Source organism: Balaenoptera physalus (assembly GCF_965194825.1).
Source record: "Balaenoptera physalus genome assembly, chromosome: 8".
In the NCBI taxonomy this organism is placed as follows: Eukaryota; Metazoa; Chordata; class Mammalia; order Artiodactyla; family Balaenopteridae; genus Balaenoptera; species Balaenoptera physalus.
The window spans coordinates 118,493,357-118,520,535 of record NC_138887.1 but is presented as its reverse complement, the minus strand read 5'-3'; the positions used below and the strand labels follow the sequence as shown (position 1 = coordinate 118,520,535).

The 27,179-nt window shown below is 62.1% G+C and overlaps 1 protein-coding gene across 6 annotated transcripts in view; it reads left to right on the top strand.

Annotated features, from left to right (window-relative positions):
* The window catches only part of KCNH2 (potassium voltage-gated channel subfamily H member 2), a 39,893-nt gene extending 13,472 nt beyond the window's left edge, over nucleotides 1-26,421 (top strand). For 4 of the 6 annotated variants that reach the window (XM_082473709.1, XM_082473706.1, XM_082473707.1 and 1 more), the window contains exons 3-16: nucleotides 5,612-5,776; nucleotides 6,893-7,336; nucleotides 7,929-8,140; nucleotides 12,498-12,926; nucleotides 13,434-13,821; nucleotides 14,152-14,351; nucleotides 14,837-15,089; nucleotides 16,207-16,400; nucleotides 16,648-16,747; nucleotides 17,373-17,645; nucleotides 17,722-17,908; nucleotides 18,243-18,420; nucleotides 19,666-19,789; nucleotides 23,196-26,421. In XM_082473709.1, the coding sequence (XP_082329835.1) occupies nucleotides 5,612-5,776; nucleotides 6,893-7,336; nucleotides 7,929-8,140; nucleotides 12,498-12,926; nucleotides 13,434-13,821; nucleotides 14,152-14,351; nucleotides 14,837-15,089; nucleotides 16,207-16,400; nucleotides 16,648-16,747; nucleotides 17,373-17,645; nucleotides 17,722-17,908; nucleotides 18,243-18,420; nucleotides 19,666-19,789; nucleotides 23,196-23,248 (3,200 nt within the window). In that variant the 3' untranslated portion in view covers nucleotides 23,249-26,421. Of the gene's footprint in view, nucleotides 1-5,611; nucleotides 5,777-6,892; nucleotides 7,337-7,928; nucleotides 8,141-9,553; nucleotides 9,990-12,497; nucleotides 12,927-13,433; nucleotides 13,822-14,151; nucleotides 14,352-14,836; nucleotides 15,090-16,206; nucleotides 16,401-16,647; nucleotides 16,748-17,372; nucleotides 17,646-17,721; nucleotides 17,909-18,242; nucleotides 18,421-19,665; nucleotides 19,790-23,195 lie in introns of those variants that run through there. The other 2 variants (XM_082473711.1, XM_082473710.1) reach the window with 2 other exon arrangements.
* Nucleotides 26,422-27,179: the final 758 nt, after the last annotated feature.

Genomic DNA, 27,179 nt, shown 5'->3' with positions numbered 1-27,179 from the left:
CTGGAGGGGCTAGGGCAGGGTCTGTCTGGAGATGCTCCTTCCGGGTGAGCTGGGGTCTGGATCGTGGCTCCCCAGCCCTGGCCCTGAAGTGAGTAGTCCTGGGGAAGTCTGTCCCACTCAGCTCCTGGAGCCATGGGGATAGGATTGGCCTCTCTTTCTCTCTCACACACACACGAACACACACGTGCACACTCATTCACTGGCTGGCCTCTCAGGCTCCCCCGCTCTGTCCCCTGGGCCTGCAGTGTCCCTGGCCTTCCTTAGGCCCCCACTGCCCAAGAGAGCGACGTTAGCGACACGGTGGCCCCTGGCCAGGAGCAGCTCCAGCTGCATCTTCCTGTCGCCGCCACCAGGCTAAATATAACCTGACACTGCACAGCCCTGGGCCGCCGTCGGAGACAGCCTCTGCTGGGGGCGGACAGCCCGACTGGAGCCCCAGCCTCCTGCCCTCAGCGTGACTTTGGGCCCAGCTCCTCCTGCCCCAGCAGGGCAGGACGGCGACCGGGGCAAGGATGGCTGCTTCCCCGAGGTCACCTTCCCTGCAAGGACCCGGCACCCTGCCTCGTTACAGCTCTGAATGCTTCCACAAGGCCATCTATCATCTCATCTGGCACCCAGGGTACGAGTCACTTGTCCCTGCAGTACCCACAGGGAGTCTGCAGCTCAGAGAGGTGGCTGACCTGCCCACAGTCACACAGCGATTGCCCAGGTCTCCTGAGGGTCGGGGCAGATCAGCTCGGCTCAGCTCCCCAGGACCCCTCTCTCTGCCAACTCATCCCGGACTCCAAACGGGGGTTCCTGTTGACTCCCCGGCTCAGTGAGGGTGGGTGGCACGCCTGTCTTGTTCATGAGGCCCCGAACGCCTCACGTGCGTGTGCTCAGTGAGTACTCGAGGGGGATGAAGAGCTGCCTGCGAAGGAGCTGTGATGACACCTAGTTTGCAGACGAGCCACTAGAGGTTCTGACCTGGGGAGCTTGTCCAAGGACACTCAGGTCACCCGCAGGCCTCCCTTTCCCCACCTGCCCGGTGCTGCCCCAAGAGATAAGGCCTGCCCCCGCGGAAGCCGACGGCGGCTCCTGCCTGGGGACCAGCCAGGGGTTCCCAGAGGTGGGCAGCTGGGTTTGGGACCGGGGGTGGGGCCCCTGGCTGGGTTGGGATGCAGGGCAGGGACGATGCCCCAGGTACACTGTCGGGTGTGGGTTGGCACCAGGTGAAAGCAAGCCAGCGTTGCGTTCTGATGAAGATGGCGCCCTTCCCCGGCGTCGGGAGGAACTGGACCTGCTGCACCTGGAAGGTAGCCAGACCTGGTCCCCTGGGGCCCTCCCCCTGCCCCCCCCCCCCCGCCCCTTCCTCAGTGGCCTGTGGTGAGCTGCATGACCTCTGCGGCCCTTAGGATCCGAGGCGCAGAGGATCCTGTCCTTGTGTGGAGCTGTCAATTCATGACTACCTCTCCTCTCCTGGCCTTCATTCTCACAGGGCCCGGGTGCCCCAAGCCCAGGAGGCAGGCAGAGGCTGGGTGCCCGGATGCCTTCAGCTGGGGCTGGGGTCGGGGGGTGGGGGGTGTGAGTCGGGTTTCTTCAGCATCAGCCACGTGAGCCAGGCTGGCCCAGGGGGCCTTCTCCCTCTCCTCCTTCTCCAGTTACCAAGATCTCCCTTGGGGGGCTTCCCTGGCGGTCCAATGGTTAAGACTCCGCGCTTCCACTGCAGGGAGCGCAGGTTCAGTCCCTGGTCGGGGCAACTAAGATCCCACAAAGTGGGCATCGGGCAGCGTGGCAAAAAAAAAAAAAACCCCACAAACAAACAAAAGCAAAAACAAACAAACAAACCTCCCTTGGGCTCTCCTGCTTCACAATGTTCTGTCATTCATCCCTCTAGCCCACTGGGGCAAGGTCATCGTCCTGTATTGCAGGTGAGCTCCCTGGGGCTGGAGGAGGGCAGGTGACTTGCCCAAAGTCATTCTGATGCAATGAGCGAAGGCCACTTAACTCTATAGCCTGTGCCCCGCCCTTTCGCGCCCGGGAGCCCCACAGCCGTTCTGTGGGCAGGGCAGGGGTCCTCCGCTCCCCTCCAGTTCGATCCCCTGCAGTCCGTTCCCTCCTTCCCCGGGCGCTCCAGGCTCTGGCTGTCTCGGGAGCGCGGGCCGCTCCTGCCACAGAGCGGCTCTCGGCGGAACTGCAGCCTCCCCCAGCTCTGGGCTGAGGTCAGCCTCTGCTCCACGGAGCTGCTCTGCGGGGTGGGGCGGGTCGGAGGGAGAAGAGGAACAAAGAGATGAGCAGGGTCTGGGGTATGTAGGAGCAGGGCTCATGGAGAGCGAGGCACTGGTCCCGGCGTGCGGTGCCAGCCCAGGGCTCCGGGGAGGCGGCCCAGACGCTGACTCTGAGCATTTCTTCTCTGCTGAGAAGTTGTGTGAAGGTCACAGCCCCGCCGCCTGCAGGCTGCGATGTGCTTTGTGCCGCTGCCCAGTTCTGGCTGTCCCTGTGCCCCACCCCTGGCCTGCTGACCTTCAGCTGCCCTCAGGGACCCCACCCGCCAGAATTCCAGCCAGTGATGGGATGGGGTCCCCTGGCAGGTCTGGCTGAAGAGCTAGGGGTGGGTGATATGGCAGCTCACGGAAGACCCAGCCAGCCAGGCAGGATGGGCGGGAGGCAGAGCCTCTCGGAGCCCTGGCTGACCTGGGGCTACCCGCTTTCCTTCCTTCCGTGTCCCCTCGAAAATAGTAGCTGGAGCCTAACGCCCCCCCTCCCCCCAGCCATCAGGCAGGACTCCAGTTCACATTTTCAGAATAACAAGGGCTTTTACAGGGTTATTTGAAAGGAAAAATTCCTTGAATGTCGACAAAGGGAGAGGACCAAGGGGGCTCCGTGTGTGAGTGTGTGTCTGTGTCCAAGGGCCGGGAGTGGGCCTGTGCTGTAAGGGGGCTTATATCTGGAGTTTCTGCGGCCTGGCGTGAAGGGGGGCGCAATTTGGGATGTCAGGGTCCTGGGCTGTCCGGGCTGCAGAATGCAGTTCTGGCCTCTCTTGCTGAGAAGCTGGAACTGAAGTGGGCACGGGGTGTTGAGGCCTCAAGTTCAGAATCCTGAGGCCGTGCCCTGGGGGCAGGATCCCCAGGCCATCCTGAAGGGTTGGGCTCATCAGGGCTCCAGACTCTGGACTTACGTGAGATGAGTTTCCCAGCGAGGAACCAAGACCAGGGGCCTGGATCGCTGGGCTCCCAGGGGGTGGGTGTTGGGGGGGTCTCCAGGGCTAAGGTTTCCTGGTCTCTGGCCTCTCCTTAGTCCCTATGAGGGCCAGTCCCTGTTCAGGCTGCTGCCGGCCATCACCATATTAGGGCATAAACGCTAGGCGGGCTGTCTAGGTGCCAAACGGTCTCCAGCTGGGCCCGGCCTCCTGCAGCTCCCAACACCACGGCAGTGTTTCAGCCGGGCCATGTCAGAGGCTGGAGGTCAGGGGACAGCAGCAGCTACTGGAAGGAGACCCTGAAAGAGCCCCCCCAGCTCAGGTCCCGTGGGCCAAGCCATGAGGGCCTGGGATGCGGTGAGTGGAAGGGCTTTGGGGTAGGGCAGAGAATTCTCGGCCAGCCCCTGCCCTGGCCCAGCTCCTCTCATCCCGGTGCCATCCTGTTTCCCTTGGTTTCAGAGGATCTCCGTCCACAAGATTAATCCCACAGCAGTTAGAATTGCTCCTCAGCTCCCTCTCAGCCCTGTCCCTAGCAATCGTCCCGGAGCCCGGCCAGCATCTCCTAGGAATCAGGCCCTTTACGCCTGGCCTTCTCAGGTCTGTGGAGAAGCTGCGGCTGCACTTCCCAGGGCTAGCCCACAGGGCTCATTGGCCGTCGGCCCCTCCAGCTTGTTGGCCTTGACTCAGTTCACCCCAGCCACGTCCTCTCCACCAGTCCTGATCCTCGACCCCTCCCCCGCCGTTAGTCCCACCCCATCACCAACACCACTGGCCAGCGCCTGCTCCCTGGTGCATTGTTCTGGGCGCTAGGCCCTTTAGAGGGGACACAGACACTGGTGAGTTAGGACCCGGCAGTTCAGAGAAGACAGATGAGCACCAGGAAGGAAGTCTGCCCCGGGAAGAGAAGATGAGGAACATGCTTGGTCCCCACCAGGTCCATGGAGTAGGAGGAACAGGATGTTAACACGCCTTCTTGTTGCATCAAGGAGGGCTTCCTGGAGGCGGGGGTTCTGAGCTGGGCCTTAGGCAGAGCCTGAGAGCGCACCGGGGTCTCTTTCAGAAATCAGTAGAGAGGAGGGTATGGGGACCGTGCGCTGGTCAGAGGCAGAGGCGGAACAGGTACATTGGCCTGGTGAACTGACATCAGCTGGAATAGGGGGCCTGGTGGCCAGAGAGAGACATTGAGAGGGAAAAAAAAAAATCAAGAGCAGAGAAAAAGACGAGAGACAGAGATGAAAGATCTAGAAGCAGCGCTTCTCAACTCTGGTGAAGGATCAGTTTTGTTTCTAATGTGTCACAGACCAATACTTGTGTGAAATACAAAAATCACATGCTTGGATATTGCGGCAATGCCAAATTGCTCTAAAGGTTTTGAAGCTCTTGCTCTCAACTTCCGAACTTATCTTCTGTGGATGACACAACAGTTGGGTACTAACGAAGAGGAGCAAAGACAGACAGAGAGACAGAGGGTGATTGCTAACCTGTCTCTAGTGTTTGGCCCATGCCAGGCACTGCCCTAGGCGGCTGGCACGTGTTGACTTATTTAATCTTTACAACTCATGAGGAACGAATTATTTTTTATTTTATTTTATTTTTTTAAACAAGTCTGTTCTTTTTTTTTTTTTCATTATTTATTTATTTATTTATTTTTGGCTGTGTTGGGTCTTCGTTTCTGTGCGAGGGCTTTCTCCAGTTGCGGCGAGCGGGGGCCACTCTTCATCGCAGTGCGCGGGCCTCTCACTATCGCGGCCTCTCTTGTTGCGGAGCACAGGCTCCAGACGCGCAGGCTCAGTAGTTGTGGCTCACGGGCCTAGTTGCTCCGCGGCATGTGAGATCTTCCCAGACCAGGGCTCGAACCCGTGTCCCCTGCATTGGCAGGCAGATTCTCAACCACTGCGCCACCAGGGAAGCCCAGGAACGAATTATTATCGTTCCCATTTTATAGATGAGGAAAATGAGGCACAGGGAGGTTAAAAACGTAAGAAAAATGCATCAATGACAAGGCAGCAGAGCTGGGATCTGAACCCTGAGATCCTGGGCTTAAAGTCTGTGGGCTTAACCTCCAGGCTGCACTGCCTTGCATGAGGAGAAGCAAAGATAGAGTGTGAGAGGATAGGGAAAAAGGTGAAACAACCCAGGAAGAAAGGAGCAGAAGCCAGTGTGAGGAGAATGCACATGGGGAGAGAGGGCTGGAGAACCAAGGCAAGCAGAGAGAGAAAGGGAGAGCTTTGAGAGCGGAAAGCTGGAGCGGCCAGATTAGGGAAGCAGCTCTGGCCGGCATGTGGCAGGAGGAGGGGGTGGGGCAGGAGGCAATGGCGAGAAGGGGCAGGACTGTGTGTGGGAGCCGTGGGGGAGGCAGAGGTGGACAGGCCCCTTCAGGTTTCGGGGGCCCATTCCGCCTGGTGCCACAGTGGCCGTGTCTCCGCTCTGCAGGGAGCTGCTTCCTGTGCCTGGTGGATGTGGTACCCGTGAAGAACGAAGATGGGGCTGTCATCATGTTCATCCTCAACTTTGAGGTGGTGATGGAGAAGGACATGGTGGGGTCCCCAGCCCGTGACACCAATCACCGTGCCCCTCTCACCAGCTGGCTGGCCTCCGGTAAGTGCAACTGTGCTCTTGGGCTGGTGCAGGAGTACATGGTTTCCCTTCCCTGGGGCCGTGATGCTGCCCAAGGCCAATGCTGTGTAGGAAGGGATGCGGAGGGGATCCTTTCAGAGGTGGGGGAGAGAACATGGAGGACACGGCCGGTCCCCTCTAGCTCAGCATGGACAGATGCGGTGGAGGGACTGAGCCCAGATTCACAGGTCCCTGGGGCAGGATCATGGCTGGTTTCATAGCCTTACCCGCTTGGGGTCCCCCCACAGCATCCCCTGGGAGTGGTCCTCTCTCCAGCCGCAGGGGTGGGGGATTCACCCTTCCCTGATGGCCCTGGCCACTTCGGGGCAGCTCCCTCTGCTCATGACAAGGCTCTGTCTCTCGTGGACTCAACTCTGTGAAATTTCTCTCTCGGGTCCTTGTTCCCGGACTGGCCAGCTCCCTGCTGTGGCCTTGGCTACTTGAGAAGAGGATGTGAGGGGACTGCTGCCTGTGGCTGGAGACGTGCAGGCCTCACCTCATCCTCCCATGACTCAAAGGCTCAGACACCTCCTCCTCCTCCTGCATGGCCTTTTTGGGTTTAATTTTAAATGTTCCCTCAGAGTCATGGCAAAAGAAACAACCTCTTGGTTTCTCAAGCTCTAAAATGGCAGCATTAGTAACGCCCTACCTATTCCATGGGTGCCACCTGCAAGGTGGCAGGGTACGGCAGGAACCCGTGGCATCACTCCTCCATTTGGATGCAGGCCCTGCCATTTACTGTGCGACCTCCAGCAAATCACATAACTCACTGACGCCTAAATTTCCTCAAGTCTAAAATGGAGATAATGATACCCACTGGGGACAGTTGTGAGAGCCACAGGTGGTTTATGTAGAGACCACCGGTGATGTGAGGCTCAAGAAATGGTGGTTTATTATTGGCGGAGTCTTAGATATGATTGCATTCTAGACTTTTCTGGAGACTTGAGTTCTGTGCAGTAGGAGTGGGGGTGGAGGGGTGCCGGCGGCTGTCGGGGCTCCCACTTTCCCTCCTTCCTCCCCTTGGTGACTGGACTCCAGCTGCTAGGCTTGGCCCTCTCCCGGGCTGCTGGGGCCCATGCACCTCCCCTGTCCCCACAGGCCGCGCCAAGGCCTTCCGCTTGAAGCTGCCCGCGCTGCTGGCCTTGACCGCCCGGGATTCGTCCGTGCGGCCGGGTAGCGCGGGCGGTGCCGGTGCCCCGGGGGCCGTGGTGGTGGATGTGGACCTGACGCCCGCGGCGCCCAGCAGCGAGTCGCTGGCCCTGGACGAGGTGACGGCCATGGACAACCACGTGGCGGGGCTCGGGCCAGCGGAGGAGCGACGTGCGCTGGTGGGCCCCAGCTCGCCGCCTGCCTGCGCGCCTGGCCCGCACCCGTCGCCCCGGGCACACAGCCTCAACCCCGACGCCTCGGGCTCCAGCTGCAGCCTGCCCCGGACGCGCTCCCGAGAGAGCTGCGCCAGCGTGCGCCGCGCCTCGTCGGCCGATGACATCGAGGCCATGCGCGCTGGGCCGCTGCCCCCGCCGCCGCGCCACGCCAGCACCGGTGAGGGTCGGCCCCACCCCTGCAGGAACTGCCCTGCCGCGTCCTCACCCGCGGGCCTGTCCATTCCAGGACCTCAGCTTCCTCTCTCTCCGCCCTGTCCTGTGTGCCTGGGAGATGGAAATCCTATTAAGCGCTTACTTAATCCCATTAAGTAGCCTTTTATTCCATTAAACGTGCATTCATCCCATTGCATTCTTCCACTCTCAGAGCCGGTGCTGGCCCGAGGAGCTGGCTCTCCCAGGCTGGCCTGGAGCGGGGATGCCCACAGGGAGTCGGGAAGGCGGGAGAGGCATCTGGGTCCCTGCCACCACCTGGGCCTCGGGCAGGTTCCCAGTGCCTGCTGAACAGACCGTATGGAGGCTCTTTCTCCTTCCTCGTCTCATAGCTGCATCAGGCGCGCTTCCTTACTGTGGGGAGGGGTCTGCCCTCACTTGTTTCTCAGGGACTCCACCCCTGTTTCCTGAGCTGGCCTCACTGAACCCCATGGCCTGGCTCCTGCAGGGCCCGTCTCCACCTCAGCTCTGTGTCGTCGACCTGACGGCCTTTGCCCCTGCCTGCCTGCCACCCTGACCCACTTTCCCCTCCACCCCAGGGGCCATGCACCCCCTGCGCAGCGGCCTGCTTAACTCCACATCAGATTCGGACCTCGTGCGCTACCGCACCATTAGCAAGATTCCCCAAATCACCCTCAACTTTGTGGACCTCAAGGGCGACCCCTTCCTGGCTTCGCCCACCAGCGACCGGGAGATCATAGCCCCCAAGATAAAGGAGCGGACCCATAATGTCACTGAGAAGGTCACCCAGGTAGGTGTCCAGCTCCCTGGCTCTCCGCTCACGTGGGAGGAGCTTGGAGGGAGTGGAGTGGGAGTGGACTGTAGTCAAAAGGGGGGGTGGCGGGGTGCAGTCAGTGAGGGCCTCCTGAAGGTGGCGGACGTGCTGGCTGGGGGCGAGGGTGGCGTTTCAGAGCTTGGACGAGAGAGATCCTGGAGCAAGGGAGACTGGAGAGGGGGTGCCCATGGGAGGGGCAGATACAGAGGACAGGTGGGCGGGGCTCAGGGAGGACAGGGCAGCTGAGGCCGGGCACCTGGCAGGGTGAGGGTGGGTGGGAGAAGGTGGCCACGGGGCACAACAGAGTCCTGGGGGCAAACCAACGGGAGGTTTCACGTTAGAAGGGGCCACAGAGGTCAAGGTTGGGGGTCCTGATTCTTCTAGGCCAATGTGATGAGCCAGGCAGAGGGTGGGGACCCAGTGCTAGGGCCAGGGTGGCCTAGAGGTGCCCACCCCTGTCCCCAAACCACGGGAGAGGAGAGTTTCCTTCCCAAATCGGGAGGGGAGGGTATGGAGTTGGGGGCACAGACACAGACGGGTCAAGTCCCCGAATCCCAGACCAGAGAATATTGCCAGCCCTGGGGGGCATTGCCCAACACTGCCCAGTGGCAGGGCCAGCCTGGTCTCCTGCCCCCTCTTGGCAGCAAGATCGTCTGCACCACCCCCACTGCCCAGTCCGTCCCAGCTCCTTCCTGTCCTGGCCTGGCGGTGGGGTGGGGGAAGGTCAGGACTGAGAAGCCAGGGACAGAGGGGGCTCCCGTGCCACACCTGTCTCGCCTCAGTCGCATCGCCCCCTCCCGCTCCTTCGGGCTCCCTGAGTTGGCCCGAGTGAGGGAGCTGTCCGTGGGCTGCCATGGGCCTCCTCAGCCCTCCTCCTGGCCCCGCTCCCGCAGCCGCCTTGGCTCTCTGGGTCCCTGCCAGGTCTCCGGCCCCTTGGCCTTGACTCCAGAACGTTCCCCCCACCCTAGGCCCCATATTTGGCTGCCTAGCCCTCACCTCCTCCCACCCCTGCCTCTCTCTTGTCCTCACCTGGAGCCCTGCCGGCTGCCCTGCCCCTGTGCCCACAGCGTGTGCTGTCGTGTTGTGGTCTGTGCGTGCCAGCGTGAGCGTGTGCTCCTGGCTCTTTGGTCACCGGGCGGTCGCTCCATCTCTGGGTGTCTGTGTGACTCTGGCTGGCTGGGCAATGGACCGGCGGGGCGGGGGTGTCGGGGAGACCATTAATCTGCGGTGACAGGCCGGGCTGCCGGGGAGGGGGAGGGGCACGGGCTGCGGGAGTGGCTGCAGCAGGAGCCCGGAGCGGGCCGAGGGGGAGGGGGCCTCTGGCCGGCGGGCGGGGCGAGGGAGCCCGGTGTCAGGGCCGGGGTGGGGACCTGGGAGGAGGAGGGGCCGGCTGGAGGAGCCGAGGCTCCTACCGCGGTGCCCGGGCCGCTGCTGGGCTGGCAGCGGGCAGAGCGCGGCACCCTGGCAGCGGAGCCCGCACCACGGGGCCATGGGCAGCCTGAGCCGGGCGGGCTGCTGTCCACGCTCACTGCCAGGGTGACCCCAGCCCCGAGGCCCAGCCCCAGTGACCCTGGCTTCGTGCCAGAGGCTGCCCTGGGAGCCAGGCCGCCAGTGCCTGGGGCGCAGCCCGGGCTGAGGCTGCTGTTGAGCTGCAGGTGAGGCGCTGGCTGGGCCCTCGGGGCCCCGGGCAGGCAAGCTGGGGGGAGCCAAGTCCTCCATGGCGGCCCCAGCGGGGAAGGCGAGCAGGACAGGGGCTCTGCAGCCCAGGGCCCAGAAAGGCCGGGTGAGGCGGGCCGTGCGCATCTCCAGCCTGGTGGCCCAGGAGGTAGGTGATCCCCCCAGCCCCTCCCCCTCCCTCCGGGGCGGGGGCACCGAGATGGGTGCGGCCCAGAGGGCTCTGGCTCCAGGCTGGGAGAGGGCTTCTGAGATGCAGGATGGGTTGGGGAGCCCTGGGGTCTGTGGCCCCGCTCATCCCACTCTTGGCTCCAGCTTGCTCGCGCTTCTCCAGACCCGCTGGGCCTAGGTGGACGGTGTTTTTCTTGCCAGGGCTTCCCTTCTCCTTGGGCTTCCGTGGCCCAGACTTCTAGCTCGAAACACAGAAGGAGGAGAGGGGAGAACAGGAGCGAAGTGGGCGCCCGGAGAGGATGGCGGGGAGACGGGGGAGGAGAGGAGCCGTTCCCACTCCCACCCCACCTCCCCCAGTGAGCGGGCCGCAGCCGGGCCTGGCACAGAGGCGCTGGGGCTCCCCAGCTCCAGCACTCTGTGTGTTGTGAGTGGACCCTGCGGCGGGCGAGGGAGGCGTGGGCTGCTTCAGGGGTCCAGGTTGGGGGGCTGGGGTCAGAGGCCACTGGATGAGTGGTGAGGGCGGGCTGAGCCGGGCGCCTGGTCCACCTCTTCTGGGGCAGCCTGAGGTGCTGGTGGCTATGCTGTGGTCCCCCAGGCTGCTGACTCTATAGGCACCTCCTGGGAGCCACCTCTGCACCCCCCGGGGGCTTCTGTCAGAGAGCCAGGAGCCAGCTCAGGCAGGATGGCAGGGGGAGTTGGAGGCGGCTCCCGGGTGGGTCTGTGAATCCCACTCCTGTCGCCACCACCAGCACCTAAACTCTCTGCCTTGGCTCTTGTGCTCCGCCCAGCTGGGAGACAGGGATGCCGGGGGGGGGATTCTTGCCAGCCACAGGTGAGGACCCGGGGTTTGGCTTAAATGAGCTTTAGGATTCTGTGTGACAACAGGTTATGTAACAGGGGAGGTTATATACCGGCCCAAGGCCGTGCGGCGAGCGGTTGCAGAGCTGAGCCCGGCGGCCCCTGTAAGAGGAGGTCTGCGGCTCCGGGTCTCGTGCCCCGGGCTTGCCCCCGGCACGTGTGCTTGTGGACTCGGCGGTGGTGGTCCTGCTGTGGGCTGACGCAGGTAGGGGGCAGGACCCCATTCGTCAGGTTGTGGTTCAGCACAGCCTCAGGGGGCCTGGCCTCTCAGGTGTGGTGAGGAACCCCATCCAGGAACCTTCTTCTGCCTCCTCGTCTGTGAGGGCCCTTCTCAGTCCCCACTTGACCCCTGAGAGGTCACCGCCCATGTTTTCTGCCTTAAGGAGCAAGGGGCTCGGGCTGAAGGCAGGGCAGAAGCGGGGGCCTAGGAGCCATGTGCCCCTTCCCCTGCCCCAGGCCCCAGCTGCCCACCCCACCCATCATGTGCCTCTGGAGCCCCTGTGGCCAAACCCCTAACTATGGCCCATTTTAACTTCCAGTTACTTCCACTAAGGAGAGGCTCTCCACACGGTCCATCTGGTGAGGGTGGTTCCAGGGGGTCCCCAGCTTGAATATGAATGGGAGTCTTTGCGGCTCCACCCACCACGGCCCTCCCCAGCACAGAGGCCTGAGGATGCGGGGCCCTGGCACTTAGTACTGCTCCCGCAGGGCCGGCAACCTTGACTCTCAAGGGGGTGGGTGAGGCCTTGGGTTTGGCTGCCCAGGGATGGCAGGGCCAGGCTGGGAGAGTTTGGGGATTCTGAGGGGCAGGGGGAGGCCGCAGGGGGACGGACAGAGGCTCCTGGGACAGCACGAGAAAGCTGGTCTCAGCTCTTCCTAGTTTGGCTTGGGGAGAAAGAGTGGTGTGACTGCTGCCACCTGGTCTGGATGGCGAGCCTGCCTCTGCCTGGGTGATGAAGGGGCAGGACATGAGGTGAGCCGGTGCTGGGCTGGGTGGTCACTTCTGAATGGCTGCCCTGGGCCAGGGTGAGTAGGGAGGGGGAGCGAGTGTCATGGTCTCTCTTTCCTGGATGCCAAAGGGCCTGAGGCTGGGTGGCTGGTATCCTTGGGCCAGAGGCATGAAAGGACATTTAGGCCCTCAGTCCCTGGGCCACCAGCAATGGGACTTGTAAGGAACTGCAGTGACCACCACCATTTACATCGCCAAGGCCGGAAGCTGTAGTCCTTGGAGCATTTTCTGGACAGAGACTGTAGCATATGTGGGACGTGTGTGTGTGTGTGTGTGTGTTTGTGGTGTTTGGGGGTGTGGGCAAGATTGCACGGTGCGAGTTATATCCATAGTTATCGGTCTGTATTGCTGGTGGGGAGCAGTACTTGTGGGCGTTACTGCTTGGTGCCCTGCACTCAGATAGCCAGCCAGGAGGTCCCGTACCACATGGGGAACTCTGGTGAGTGGCCGTGTCCACTTGTCTGAGGGTGGGCTTCCCCGCTTACTCTGCTTGGCCTCTTCTCTGGAGGGCCCAGCAGAGGTGCTACCTGCTCCTACCCTGAAGGGCCCCATGGTCTGTCCTCCCTGCCCAGACCCTGGCTGGACACCATACCCTTACCTCCACCTTCCCCGCCGGCTCAGGTCCTGTCCCTGGGGGCCGACGTGCTGCCGGAGTACAAGCTGCAGGCACCGCGCATCCACCGCTGGACCATCCTGCACTACAGCCCCTTCAAGGCCGTGTGGGACTGGCTCATCCTGCTGCTGGTCATCTACACGGCGGTCTTCACGCCCTACTCGGCCGCCTTCCTGCTGAAGGAGACGGAGGAGGGCCCCCCGGCCCCCGACTGTGGCTACGCCTGCCAGCCGCTGGCCGTGGTGGACCTCATCGTGGACATCATGTTCATCGTGGACATCCTCATCAACTTCCGCACCACCTACGTCAACGCCAACGAGGAGGTGGTCAGCCACCCTGGCCGCATCGCCGTCCACTACTTCAAGGGCTGGTTCCTCATCGACATGGTGGCCGCCATCCCCTTTGACTTGCTCATCTTCGGCTCTGGCTCCGAAGAGGTGGGTTGGCAAGGAGGCAGGGGCAAGGGGAGGGCAGCAGGGGGCGGGGTGAAGGTGGGTGGCGACAGAAGGAGGGTGGCAGACGCATGGCAGAGCCCCAGCTCACCGGCACCTGCTCCCCTTTCCATACGAGCCACTCCCCGGCTGTAGCGGTCCAGAGGGCTCACCTTTTCCTAATGTGTCTGTCCAAAGTGGCCACTGTTTTAGTTCACATGAAAGTGCCCTGGAAGCTAGTGGGAGCTCTGGCCGGGCGCCTGAGGGTGGGTGCACCTTTCCGAGCCCCAGTTTCCTCATTCTGGCCCTGGGAACCGCGAGCCCTTTGTCACAGAGCTGGCACGAAGGTGAATGGGCTCCGCGCTGGGCCCAGTGAGTGGGAGGCGCTTCTATTTTGAGGAGGTTATGGGGAGAGCTCCTCGGGGATCTCACCTCCGATGCCACCCGAGAGCTGCAGTGCCCCCACTCCTCGTTTGCCCCCCTCCCCCACTGAACATCCGCCGACCCCCGTAGCTGATCGGGCTGCTGAAGACGGCGCGGCTGCTGCGGCTGGTGCGCGTGGCACGGAAGCTGGACCGCTACTCGGAGTACGGGGCGGCCGTGCTCTTCCTGCTCATGTGCACGTTCGCGCTCATCGCGCACTGGCTGGCCTGCATCTGGTACGCCATCGGCAACATGGAGCAGCCGCACATGGACTCCCGCATCGGCTGGCTCCACAACCTGGGCGATCAGATCGGCAAGCCCTACAACAGCAGTGGCCTGGGCGGCCCCTCCATCAAGGACAAGTACGTCACCGCCCTCTACTTCACCTTCAGCAGCCTCACCAGCGTGGGCTTCGGCAACGTCTCACCCAACACCAACTCGGAGAAGATCTTCTCCATCTGTGTCATGCTCATCGGCTGTGAGTGCACCCCCGGGGCGGGCGCGGGGGGCTAGCCGGGGGCCCGGGGTCTGGGAAGAGCCCGAGACAGAGGAGAGGGAGGGTGTTAGAGGAGCCAGAGTGGGGCCCTGGGACTTAGAGACCCCAGGGGCCTGCATCGTGGCATGTTTGGGGCTGGGACACCAGGGTAGAGGCGCAGGGCAGAGCCGAGGGGGGTGTGTGCCTGGGCGCTTGTGTTTGTGCATCTCGCGTGTGTGCTTACAACGAGACGTGACTGCCTGTGTTGCTGACCCAGTACAGGGGCGGGCGGGGTCCCTCAGACGCTGACGGCCCCACTCACCCCGCCCCCAGCCCTCATGTATGCCAGCATCTTCGGCAACGTGTCGGCCATCATCCAGCGGCTGTACTCGGGCACGGCCCGCTACCACACGCAGATGCTCCGGGTGCGTGAGTTCATCCGCTTCCACCAGATCCCCAACCCGCTGCGCCAGCGCCTCGAGGAGTATTTCCAGCACGCCTGGTCCTACACCAATGGCATCGACATGAATGCGGTGAGGCCACTGGGCTTGGCCTCCGGCTGATGGTGGGCTGGAGGGAGCAGCGTGATGGTGGGGACTTCTCCTGACGTAGCGGGCGTGTCTCAGACCGCCAGAGTCACCCTCCGTGGTTCAGGTGGTCCCAGTTAGTGCCAGGCAGGACCCTGAGAGGAACGTTACCCTCCTTTTGCCCATGGAGCTCGTTTACTGGGTGAGCGGTCACTCTGCGGCAGGCGCTAGACCAGGCTGTGGGTGATCGTGTTTAATCCCTATGACAGCCCCAGGCAGGAGCAGGTCTCCGAGCCTCACACATTAGAACGTGGAGGTTAGAGCAGTGAGGCGTCGTCCCCAAGGGTGCACGGCTGGAAGGGGTGGAGCTGGAGTGGGCACCCAGGTCCTTCCCCTGATACCAGACGCCCTGGTGCTCCCCGCTGGATCTCCGGGTGGGGGTGGGCGTGGGGTCCCGGGAGAGGGCATGCTGAGCTGCCCCCTGTCTCCAGGTGCTGAAGGGCTTCCCCGAGTGCCTGCAGGCCGACATCTGCCTGCACCTGAATCGCTCGCTGCTGCAGCACTGCAAGCCCTTCCGAGGGGCCACCAAGGGCTGCCTGCGGGCCCTGGCCATGAAGTTCAAGACGACGCACGCGCCGCCAGGGGACACGCTGGTGCACGCTGGGGACCTGCTCACCGCCCTCTACTTCATCTCCCGGGGCTCCATCGAGATCCTGCGGGGCGACATTGTCGTGGCCATCCTGGGTACGGCAGGGACCGGGAGCTGGGCCCGAGGTGCCTGCCGAGGCCTGGAGAGGTCCCAGCCCGTTAAGGACACAGCCCTAGGGGCTGTGGCCCCGGGACTACCCACAGGGACCTTGGGCTCCTTTAACTCACCCAAGCTCAGGTCTTCCAAGGGGTCGGTGAAAAGGACTCTGGGGGTTTCCAGATTCTGCTTCCCTTCAGGGTCTCCTCACGGGCAGTGACACTCTTGTTCCTTAAAACAGGACCAAATCCAGATACTCCAAGGTAGACAGTGGAGGGAGGTTGTGCAGCTGATTTTACTAAGGGCCGCGTGGTTCCCTGCAGCCTCAGGCAGTACAACCAAGCCTTCGCCTCCAAAGCAAAGGAAGTCCTGCCCCTCTTCCCCTCACACTCCTTCTTCTCTGCCCTACCTGTGCACGTGGGCAGGTGTACCTGGGCACTGGGACTTCCTGCCCTCTGCCTGTCCTTCCTTTGGCCCTGGACACCTCAGGGCAGATGTGCCACGGGGGGTTCTTTATAGATTTTTATTTCTCAGTTCGGCATAAACACATGCTCATGCCACAAACACCCCAAACACAACTGAAACCAAAGTTTTGCTAAACAACAGTCGCCTTAACTACATTCTGGTGTTTTCTGTTCTATCCTGTGCTAAGCTATGCTATCCTGTTTTCTTTCAGTAAACAAAATGCTGGTCTTGATTCACTGCTGTGTTTGATCTGTAGCTTGAAGAACATTGTTTATGGGGGTGCAGTGTTTGGCCAGGAGGGTGTTTGGAACATGGGCTTTGGGGGGTACCAGAGGAGTTAGAACCCAAGGAGGAAGCCAGGGCCACGGGCAGAGCTGGGCATCCGGGCTGGAGCTGCTGGCTGGCCCAGGAGCTGGGAGGCACAAGGTTCCTGGCCCTTTACCCTCAGGGCACTGCACTGCACGCGTCCTGCCTTTGCGAGCTGGGGGAGGATGGGCTGGTTGATGCTTCCCTGGCGCTGGGGGCTGGGGCCCTGCAGCCCGTGACCAGAATGAGGGGAGGCGCCGGCCTGGGTGAGAATGCCTGGAAGACAGGTGCCTACTGCCTCTGCTGCCGCCCCAGGGGCTGAGCCCCCCTCTCGGTGGCCTCCAGGGAAGAATGACATCTTCGGAGAGCCTCTGAACCTGTATGCGCGCCCTGGGAAGTCCAACGGGGACGTGCGGGCCCTCACCTACTGTGACCTGCACAAGATCCACCGGGATGACCTGCTGGAGGTGCTGGACATGTACCCCGAGTTCTCTGACCACTTCTGGTCCAGCCTGGAGATCACCTTCAACCTGCGGGATGTGAGTGGGCCGCGCGCTGGCTGCACGCTGGGTGACCTTCTCTCTGGGCTTGTTTCCCTGTCTGTCAGATGGTATCTGGGTCAGACCAGGTTGTGAACGCCCCAGCCTCAGCCCCGGTCCTGGGGCAGAGCTCACACCCCCAGAGCCGGCACTCCCAGCCCCACCTTCTCTGCTCGGGAGGGGGTCTGGCCGGGACCGGGCATGGCGGGTGGGCGCGGAAGGGCCCTGAAACCGTTCTCGGTTCCAGACCAACATGATCCCCGGCTCTCCCGGCAGCGCGGAGCTGGAGGGCGGCTTCCACCGGCAACGCAAACGCAAGCTGTCCTTCCGCAGGCGCACTGACAGGGGTGAGGCGGGGGGCGGGGAGGGGGCGGGGTCCAGGTGAGCCGGGAGGCGGGCGGGGGGCGGGGTCTAGAGGAGGCGGGGCGGAGGGCGGAGCGCGGGGTCCGGCGGGTCTGCTCCCCCCAGGCTACACAGACCATCCGGCCCTACCTTCAGTGCCCCCCCCCCCATCACCGCATCCTTTCAGGCCCACTTGAAATGTCGCCTCCTCCAGGAAGCCCTCGTCCACACTCCAAGACAGGGGCGTGCCTAAGTTTCTTTGGTCCTCACACGGCTGGCGTCCTGGTGGGCACTGCTTTGAACGGATGAGGGGAGGAAAGACAGGACAAAGGAGGGCAAGGAGGCCAGCACGGGGGCTGAGGGCCCGGGGTCCCAGCAGTGAGAGCCCCTCTCAGCAGTGCCACTGCCCGTGCTTGGGCAGCCAGCGGTCACAGACGACCTGGTCCTGCCCTCGGAGTTCTCAGTCCCCTTGAAAGTGGGGGAAAGAGAGCGGAAGAAACAATTGGGGACAAACCAGGGCGTCCAGCCACGGTCGTCTCCCAGACCTGCTCCAGTCCCCTCCCCTCCCCTCCCCTCCCCTCCCCTCCGTGCCTCCTGCCTGCTCTGAGGCCCCTTCTCTGTTTCCCACAGACCCGGAACAGCCAGGGGAGGTGTCGGCCTTGGGGCCGAGCCGGGCGGGGGCAGGGCCGAGTGGCCGGGGCCGGCAGGGGGGGCCGTGGGGGGAGAGCCTGTCCAGCGGCCCCTCCAGCCCTGAGAGCAGTGAGGATGAGGGCCCAGGCCGCAGCTCCAGCCCCCTCCGCCTGGTGCCCTTCTCCAGCCCCAGGCCCCCCGGAGAGCCGCCGGGTGGGGACCCCCTGACTGAGGATGGCGAGAAGAGCAGCGACACTTGTAACCCACTGTCAGGTAGGGCGAGGGCCCCCTGGGCGGGCGGGGGGGGCGTGGCCTCTGTCCGGGCCTCAACCCAGCTCTCTGGCTCCAGGCGCCTTCTCAGGAGTGTCCAACATCTTCAGCTTCTGGGGGGACAGCCGGGGCCGCCAGTACCAGGAGCTGCCTCGCTGCCCCGCCCCCGCCCCCAGCCTCCTCAACATCCCTCTCTCCAGCCCTGGCCGACGGCCCCGGGGCGATGTGGAGAGCAGGCTGGACGCCCTCCAGAGGCAGCTCAGCAGGTGAGAGTGGTCCCTGGGATCAGCCTAGGCCCAGCGGTGTGTGTCCGGGGGGGCGGGCTAGTAGGGGCGGGGCACGGGCGTATTGCAGTGTGGTCTGTGGGTTTCGGGCAGTGTTGTAGGGTGAAGTGGGTGTCTGCTCTGTCTAGGCCTGTCCGCGTGTCCAGCAGCTTGACCCTCTCCTTGCATTCAGAGCCGAGCCAGGGGCTGCCACACCTAGAATGAAGAGTGGACCTGGGGTTGACCAGCTGGCTGTCCATAGGGTAGTCCTGAAGCCACAGTCACTGGCGTCTCCACTTCCCTGAGACCCAGAACATCCTCCTCCTTCTTGCCCCAGGCTGGAGACTCGGCTGAGTGCAGACATGGCCACCGTCCTGCAGCTGCTGCAGAGGCAGATGACGCTGGTCCCGCCCGCCTACAGTGCTGTGACCACCCCGGGGCCCGGCCCCACCTCCACCTCCCCTCTGCTGCCCGTCAGCCCCATCCCTACCCTCACCCTGGACTCGCTTTCTCAGGTAAGTTCCAAGCACCCCAGCCCTGCCTCTTCTGCACCAATTCCACCCCAGACCTGCTTTGCTGCCCTTTCTGCTTGGCCTTGGGCCCCAGCCTCCTCCCACCCTGTTCCTACCCTCCTCCCAGGCTGTACTGCTGGAGGAGGGCTGCCCTAGGAGCTGCAAGCACGGAGCAAGGCAGGAGAGCCCCCAACAAAGCCCCCAGACAGCTGGGCCCAGGAAGCCAGGAGGCCGAGTGGCATTCGCTCCCCTAGTGTCACCTGAATGGCCAGATCTACTCAGGGTGCCTGTGTCGTGGCTGTGGGTGGAGGGACTGTTGAGCCAGCGGTCTGGCGGTGGGTGCTGGGTGCCAGCATGCCCTTGGGATAGGGTCCCAAGCCCCTACTGCGACTGATACCCCCTGGGTCTGGTTCTACTGCCAACCATTGACTGTCATGCTCAGCGCTTTGCAGGGTTGTCCTGAAGGCTCTGGCTAAGCCCCAGGGTAGCACTTCTGGCCCGCATCTCTCCCCTCCTGCCAGAGATGGGCCTCTGTTGCCCTTTGTCCTCTCCTAAGTGGACACGTGTGTTCCTGGCCTCCTGACAGGACAGCTGTGTCTGGGTCTCAAGAATGGGGCTCCTCTGGCGACAAGAGGTGGCCTGGGATCTGCTCCCCCCTCCCTCTGGCATCTGCTCCCCCCTCCCATCTGCCACCTGCTCCTGTTTGCAGACACCAGGGCCCACGTCAGCAAATGTGCCAGTCTCCCTTCACAGCCTCCTCCGCAGAGATCTCACAGCAGACTCGTCTGCACCCACAAAGCCCCTCCTGCCTGCCCTGGCACTCTCCCTGGCCTTCTGAGGCCTGGCCGCCCGCCTGCCTCTGTTTCTAGGTCCTCGAGTTCTTTCTAGATTGGAGGAAAGAACCCTGTCTCTCTTTCTGTACAGCTTCTGTGCCAGCTCAGGGCCCCTTATTCTGGATTGGGTTTGAATCCAGCGGCCATGTTCCCTGGGGAGGGAAGCGGCTGTGGCCTCAGGCTCTCCCCGTGTCGGGCAGAAGCTCCCGAGGCCCCCAGATGCCTGGTCTGGCTCTTGCCCACCCGGAGCGCGTTTCTCCCAGGGCAGGTTGGAGTCCTGCTCTGTCTGCCTTGGTCCTTCTCCTGTGCCCTCCAGGCCTCTTCTGTCTGTCACCAGGGTCTCCTGACCCTCTCTATCCTCTGACCCTCCCCTGCCCCTTGGCTTCTAGCTTCTCACACTCCGGTTTCTTTGCAGGTTTCCCAGTTCATGGCGTGCGAGGAGCTACCCCAAGACGGCCCTGCTCGACGCCTCTCCCTGCCGGGCCAGCTGGGGGCCCTCACCTCCCAGCCCCTGCACAGACACGGCTCAGACCCGGGAAGTTAGTGGGGCTGCCCAGTGTGGACACATGGCTCACCCAGGGTTCAGTGCACTGCCTGGGCCCCTCCTGTGGAGGACCTGCCCGGGAGGCCCTGGCCGCTGACGGGAGAGGAATAGGAAGGCACAGCCCCTCCTCCAGCCCTTGGGACCATCTCCTCCTGCGGTCCCCTGGGCCCCGTTGGTGGGGGGCGGGGCGCAGGGGCAGGGACAGGGCCGGGCAGTGGATGGGGGTCTGTGGTCCCCTCACTGCCCTGGGGGCAGTAGCTGGTCTAACTGCCCGGCGGCACCCGGCCCTGGGCCTTAGGCACCTCAAGGACTTTTCTGCTATTTACTGCTCTTATTGTTAAGGATAATAATTAAGGATCATATGAATAATTAATGAAGATGCTGATGACTATGAATAATAAATAATTATCCTGAGGAGACTCCAGGGGTGCTGGGAGGGTGCAGCCATCGGCACGCCGTATCCCGTGTTCACGTTCATGGTGTCCGGCGCACTGGCCTCTCTGAGGGAATCCAGGCCGATCTGTCTGTGTGCACAGGGCCTGCAGGGGCAGCTCCGACGTCTGGGTGTGGAGTCTGTGCAGTCCGGGTGCTCCCTGGGGGCTGACACAAGTCACCTCCAGGACCTCTTGCCTCCGGAGGGCCCTGCTTCCATGTGGTCCTGGATTCAGGAGGGCAGAGAGCCACCTGGACTCTTTTACATACAGAGGTTGTCCTAATGGGATGCCAGGCCTGGGGTCCCGCCCCTCAGGGTCTTGGTGGCTTCCTGGGTGGCACACTGGCCCCCAAAGCTGTCCCCAGGCTGACTGCTGTCAGAGAACAGATGCGCTGTACTCTTCCCTCACACAGCGCATGAGCCCGGCCCGTACTGACTTTAACCTGGGGCTGTATTTGGCCAAGCCCCCAACTTGGCCTTATCTTGACCTTGACTCAGACTCACACGGATCCTATATAATTGGCCCCCCCACAGCAAACCAACTCTGGGCACGCTGGTTTTCTCAACCCTGACCAGAGCCCCCGCCCCCTGGTGTCTGGCTCCAGACGGGCCTCACCTCCATCACCTCCATCACTTGGTCACCTGTGATCCTCGACCAGAGGAGCTGCCTGAAGAGGGTGGAAGTTTCAGGGCGGCTCATTCCCATTATCGGAGGAGCAAGTCGGAACAGATCTCCTGGGGCCAGTGAAGGGTGGTGGCCGTGTGTGTCCGTGTGCTCGTGGGTGTGCGCGTGTGCGCGTGTGCACGTGCCCTGCCGGTCTTGCGCGAACACCCAGCCTTTCGGAGGAGCTGCCGTGCAGTGGCCGTGGTAGGGCAGCTGCCAGCCAGCAGGAGGAGCCGACGGGCAACAGTGCTACCCAAGGCCTCCAGGGTCACTTAATCCTGTAATCCCTGACCCTCTGAGGTGGGTGTATTAACCTTGCTTTGACCGGAGCCCATTACCGCCCGTGCCCGGGACGGGGAGGGTGTTGGGGGGAGACCCTAGTTTCTGAGCCACCTGGAGGGTGCCCTCTTCCCAGAGCGGGTAGGAGAGAAGTTCCTGGTGGTTCTGCACCAGGGCCTTGGCTCCCCTGCCAGAGGGTGTGACCAGGGAGGGGTCCCTGTGAGTTCAGTGTGCCCTGGGGGACAGGGCGTGGAAGATGGGCACGGGGAGTAGAGATGGGGAGAAGGATGAGACCCCGGGTGGTGGGGAGGGGTGACACAGAGAGGCGGGCCAGGCAGAAAGGGCAGCTCTGTGCGACAGGATCTGGCACATGTGTACGCGGGTGTACACGTGCACGTGAGCATGCATCTCTTCGTGGTTTGGGAGCGCACACGCAGGCCTCCCTGGTGGATTGATGTGTGTGGGCGTGGGGTGGGGTTCTAGCTGGGGGATGCCCTAGATTCAGTGTCAGCTCACGGATTCCGGGCGCAAGCGGACACCGTCAGGATCTCAGCCCCGGACACTGGCAGAGGCCCCCGTGAGGTTGATGGTGAGAAATAAAATGACAGACGAAGCTCGCTGCACTTGGCACGCGGGGGCCGAGGTGCTGGGCCAAGTCCCCGCTCTCCATCTCTCCATCTGGCACTCGCTCCATCCTTCTTACCAACTGTCCTGTCCTTAGAGCATCTTCATCTGGGAGCTCAGCCCCGATTCGCAGCACTCTGTCCAGGTGTGGCGGTGAGGGCTGGGGGAGCCTGGGAGAGCCTGCGGGAGGGGCTGAGGGCCGGCGCAGCGAGTCAGGGCCCCGTGCTGCTGGGCGTGGGGAGGAGAGGAGGTGAAACCTTGGCCCGCACTCCCTAGGCTTTGTATCACGTTGGACACTGGTTATTCTCTGGGGCACATGCCGGCGTCCACAGTCAGCTGCCCGCCTCCAGGGGAGTGCCCTGCCTGGGCCTGGAGGCCTGATGTGTGCGCTTCCAGGGATGAGTGAGTGTGTGTGTGTGTGTGTGTGTGTGTGTGTGTGTGTGTGTGTGTACACGCACACATCTGTGCTCAGGGTGGGGGCTGGCCCAGCAGAGGGGAAACCTCTCCGTGCTTGTCCTCGATGGAAGCACATGGGTGCCCAGGGGCTGGTCTGCTCAGTCCGGTTGAAGGAGCTTCCGGCGTGGCCGAGACACCAGTGCCAGGTCCCTACCAGGAGCCACCCCTGAGATCTGAGAGTGGGCGGAGGACAACGGTCACAGTGGCTCCATTTACGATGGTTCCACCTGCCCGGCTGTGTCACTTAACCCCTAACAACCCGCAGAGGTGGGTGTCGCTGGTCCATGTGAGGGGAGTCAGGCTCAGGATGGTCGGTGACTGACCAGTGTGAGTGCTGCGGGTAGGTGGCAGTGCGCAGCTCCGGGCTTCACTGGAGGGGCCGCGGTGGCCCTCGGGGCACAGCACTGGGACCAACGCTCGCCGGCCGCAGGGTGTGGGCTCGGACCTGGGCCTTGGGGGACCTGAGAGGCCGGCGGGGGTGCAGTGAATGGGCAGTGCAGTCCAGCGTGGAGCCCAGCAAGGAGACTGCCTGCCTCCCTTCCCAGCCTGCTCCACCCTCCCCTCGCCTGGCCAGGTGGCAGCGCACCCCCTCCTGCCAGTCTGGGACCGTGCTCCACCCAACACGTGAATGGTGCCATAAAACACAGCTGTGCCTGTGACCCGGGCGCGCTCTGTTGGGCGGGATCAAGTTCTTGGGCAGGGTCTGCTCAAGGCTGAAGGCTGCCTAGAACCCACAGGGGGACCCCAGCCCTCATGGGGTCCTGCTGCGTCCCTGGGACCGGGCGGGCTCTCAGGTGTGTTGGGAGGGGTGGGTGGTAATTCTGGGGGCTGGCTGGGGGTACAGCAGGCTGTTTTCCTCCAGGGACCACCTTTGTTCACCATGCATTGATGCATTGCCCACTCTTTTAAGGTCCAACCTCATCTTTTTTTTTTTTTTTTTAATAGAAATCAGTAAAAATGCTTTGGAAGGAAGACGAAGGACCATCAGAAGCAAGTAGCCTGTGAGGCTGGGAGAAGGGATGCCTAAGGGGCATCTCGTTCCTGGGGCTCAGGAGGAGAGGAAAGAAGGAGGTGTGGGGACCACTGTGCCGCCACTCTGCACCCTAGGACAGGTTCCATGGTCAAATGAAGGGCGCTTCCCCTGCTGGCCTGAAGGCAATAAGCTCTGGACTATCAGCTCCGTGCGGGTGGGGCTAGTTTGACTCTGCAGGGCCCCGAGCAGTGCCGGGCACTGGGATGTACTCAATGTGTCCTGAATGACCGAAGGAAGCGCCACCCTTCTCCCCGGGACGGAGAACCCTGGGCTCGGCCGGCAGGGCTGGGGAAGTCCTCCTGCGGCTGGCAGAGCAGAAGCGGGGCCTCTGCGCAGGGCTCTGGCCCTTCACCCTGGACCCGCGGGTCACCGTGCTCTACTCCATTCCTGTCCTCGGGCCTGCGCTGCCCAGTTCCGTGGCAACTGCCCGCTGCCCCAGACCTCATCCCTGGCCTCCCCCGTCACCTGGGCTCCCGGAGCCACAGGACTCTGGTGACGGGGGGGCAGGGCAAGGGTGCAGTCCCCTCCTCTCCTGCAGGGCCAGTCACCAACGGCCGGGGCTGGGCTGTTGTGCAGAGCGGAGGGATCTCCCAAACCAAGAGGGCCAGAGGGGTGGGGCGGGAACTGGAGGGGCCGTGGCGGGTGAGGAAAGGCCCACGCGGCTGCCGATGCACAGGAAGGCAGGTGGCAGAGCCTGGAGCCGGAGTCTGGTCAGGGGCGGGGGACAGGAACCGAGGGGCAGGCCCGACCTGCCTTCCCCCACCTCCACCTGCCTTCCCCCACCTCCACCTCTGCACCTAAAGGTCCAGGAGCGGAGTGAGGTGCTGGCGGTGCCTCCCGGCCTCGTGACTCAGCCACTGCCCGGGGTCCAGGTGCAAGCTCGCCCCGCCCTGTCCTCACCTGGACCCCCGCTCCTCTCAGCCCAGGCACTGGCAGCTCTCACGTTTCAGTGACAAGTAAGAGTCATCGATACTCATGGAGCCCATCTTTTGTGGTGAGCATTATTCTGACTGCCTGAAACCCAAGGCCCAGAGGCTCGCAGAACCTGCCAGCGTCCGCGGCTCCTGAGGGTGGAGCTGAAGCGTGAACCCGGGCAGTCTGAGTCCCCCGGGCTGGCCCGAGCCGGGGACACACCATCTCCCTTAGGCAAGGCAGTGACTAGGAGACCTTTGCAAGTGTCTGGGATTTCTAGGACCTTCTCTCCCCTGCAGACTTTTGTACCTTCTGTTCCTTTGCCTGGAGTGCCCTTTGTTTGGTGAACTCCTGCTGGTCTTTGGGTGGCTCTTCTAGGGGATGCTTGGTGCGCCCCCTCCCTCGGGCTGGGGCCCCCTTTGTGCTCTTGCAGCACCCTCTGCTCTCCCCGCCCCGCCTTCCCTACCCTGGACTGCCAAATCCGGGGGCTCGTCATCTCTGCGCTACACCATCCCTGTCTGTCCCCCAGCACCACGCGCAGTGGCTCCCCCAGAGTGAGCACGCAACGGTTTACTAAATGAACATTTCTGGATTTGGGGAGTGATTAGCAGTAAAATCCTTAATATCCAAAGGGCCAGTGTGCTTGACTTTGGGGGCTGTGACTTCCTGTGCAGCCAGGCTTGGGGTGTGAGGGCTGAGGAGGGGGCTCTGGGGTAGCTGGCACTCCCTGAGCCTCCTCCGCTGATAGGCAGACGTGAGGTCTCGTACCCCAGGGATGGCCCCTAAGGGCCCACAGGGTTTACGTTTTCTACCGCACTCTGTTGGCTCAGCTCAGCGCCTGGGGTTTGGTCCTTGCTCTGAGTTACGATCAGGGAACTTCTCTGGTGCCACCTGGAATCCCTCCTGGTGGGCATCTAGGGGCACAGCTGGATATCCCGTGATGGCCATTGCTCACCTGAGCTTTGGGGAGCCTCTGCCTTTGCTTCCCATCACAGCAAGTTCATCACCCTCTCAGATGCCCGGTCCCTGGCCTGGCCATACCTCCGGGGGCAGCCCCTGCAGGCCTCTGACTTTTCCAGGCTCTGTTCTGCCACAGTGCAGGGCAGGAGGTCTTGTGCCAGGCCCTTCCTGCAACCCACCTGCCCACGTCGCAGGAGCAGATGGACCGAAGCGTGCCCAGGTCCTGACGTGACAGATGGCTCCTTCCTCTTTGCCTGCAGGACAAAGCCCTCCACGTCAGCCTGGCACAGAGGATTCTCGTCTTCCTTTCCAGACTCACCTGCCTTCGTACCTCCTGCTGCCACGTGCCCAATACTCTAGCCACATGAGATCACGTCCCGTTAACTATGCTTGAGTTCTCCCTGCGTTTGCCTGTCTTTCCCTCTTCTTGTAAACAGACTCTGTCCTTCCCGGCCTGGAGAAACTCTTCGATCCTTCAAGTCCTAGCTCACACGTCACCTCCTCCAGGAGGTCCTCTCTAGGTGTCTCAGTGGATCTAAACCTCCCATTGCACTGGGCTCAGGCCTTTGTCAGCGCCTCCACACACCCTGCCTGTTCTCCTGTCTGTCATCCGAAAGAGGACTGGCTGAGTATTGGTCATCTTCTCATCTCCCTTGGAGGCCTCTGTCGTGGGGCCGGGGAGACGGCAGGCACTTTGCCGGTGTGTCTTGCTTCATCTCCACTTCCCAGCGGCCTCTGCGTGGAGAGCTCCTGCCCACTGTCCTCTGTGTGGCTGCTCATTTGTCCTCTGATGGTCAAGGCTGAGAGCGATTTCTCGTAGGGCTTTTCTGTTTCAACCTCAGGTCTGAGGGATCCCCCGTTCTCCCCAGTGGTGGCCAGTCCAGTGGGAACTAAAGTGTGCTCAGCCTGGCAGCTCAGGGGGACCTACAGGGCTCACACGGTGGTCCGACCACACAGGGACCATCAAAAGCACACAAGTAGCGGGTCTAGTCTATCTCAAGTGCTCAAAAATGTCGAAACAAATTTGAATCATAGGGCCTTTCAAGGTGACTATTTGGAAACACTTTTAGATAATTGTATATCATAAAAGAGTGGTTGGTGTAAAAATCAATAAGATTTCGTAAAAGACTGAATAGTAACAGGTTTTTTTAAGCCGCATAGGTGCATGATATTAAACCCTATAAAGACTCAGTTTATCTTGATCATCTTATTGTAGTAGCATTTAAAATAAAGTGATTCTTGATACTTTATTTTCTAAAAGTCTAAGTACAGGTCAAGCCCTTTTCCTTTCTTTTTGGCTAACTTTTGTCTTTCAAAAAAAAAAATGTGTTCTGAGGCATTTGTTTAAATAATCAGCTTCATTATTTCTAATCACACCTTATAAGTGAGTTGGAAGTTGGCAAGAGCCATCGCTTAGAAACCAGAGCAGAAGAATTTAGCTCAGCTGTCTTACCATTATTTTAAAATTAGCAATAGCATAAGGTCTGGCTGCAAAAGGCTTAGGTGCTAACTGGCAAGAAAATCAGTCATTAGGGAAACAGCCTGGAGAGGGTAACGGCTTGACTTCCTCTTTCTGCTCTGCCAGGTGATGACAGCTGGGGAATCAGAGGGAACGCATTGGTCAGGGACACCAGGAAGGTCAAGTGAAGCTGATCTCATGGTCTCAAGAGGCCTAAGTGGAATGAAACCCTTAGCAGATGGGAAAATGAGAGTAGAGAGCTTTATTTAAAGTCAACCTTCCCCAGGCCCCAGGAATTGTGACTGTCCCGCAGGGAAGTTGGGCTCCATGTGAGACTCTGAGTGGCCATAAAGAAGCGTTATTCTCAGGGCCGGTGAAAGGAGCATGGGGGGAACGAGGTTAAACAGCGATTGTGCCATGACCCAGTGGCCCTGCGTCCTCCAGCGCCCAGGGAGCCCTTCCCTTAGGGTGCTGAGAAGTGGCTGGTGCCCCATCCAGGGGAGAGTAGGGTGTGCCTCGTGCCTCCCCGGGTCTCTGGGGATGCCCTGGGGGTGAGGCTTCTGAT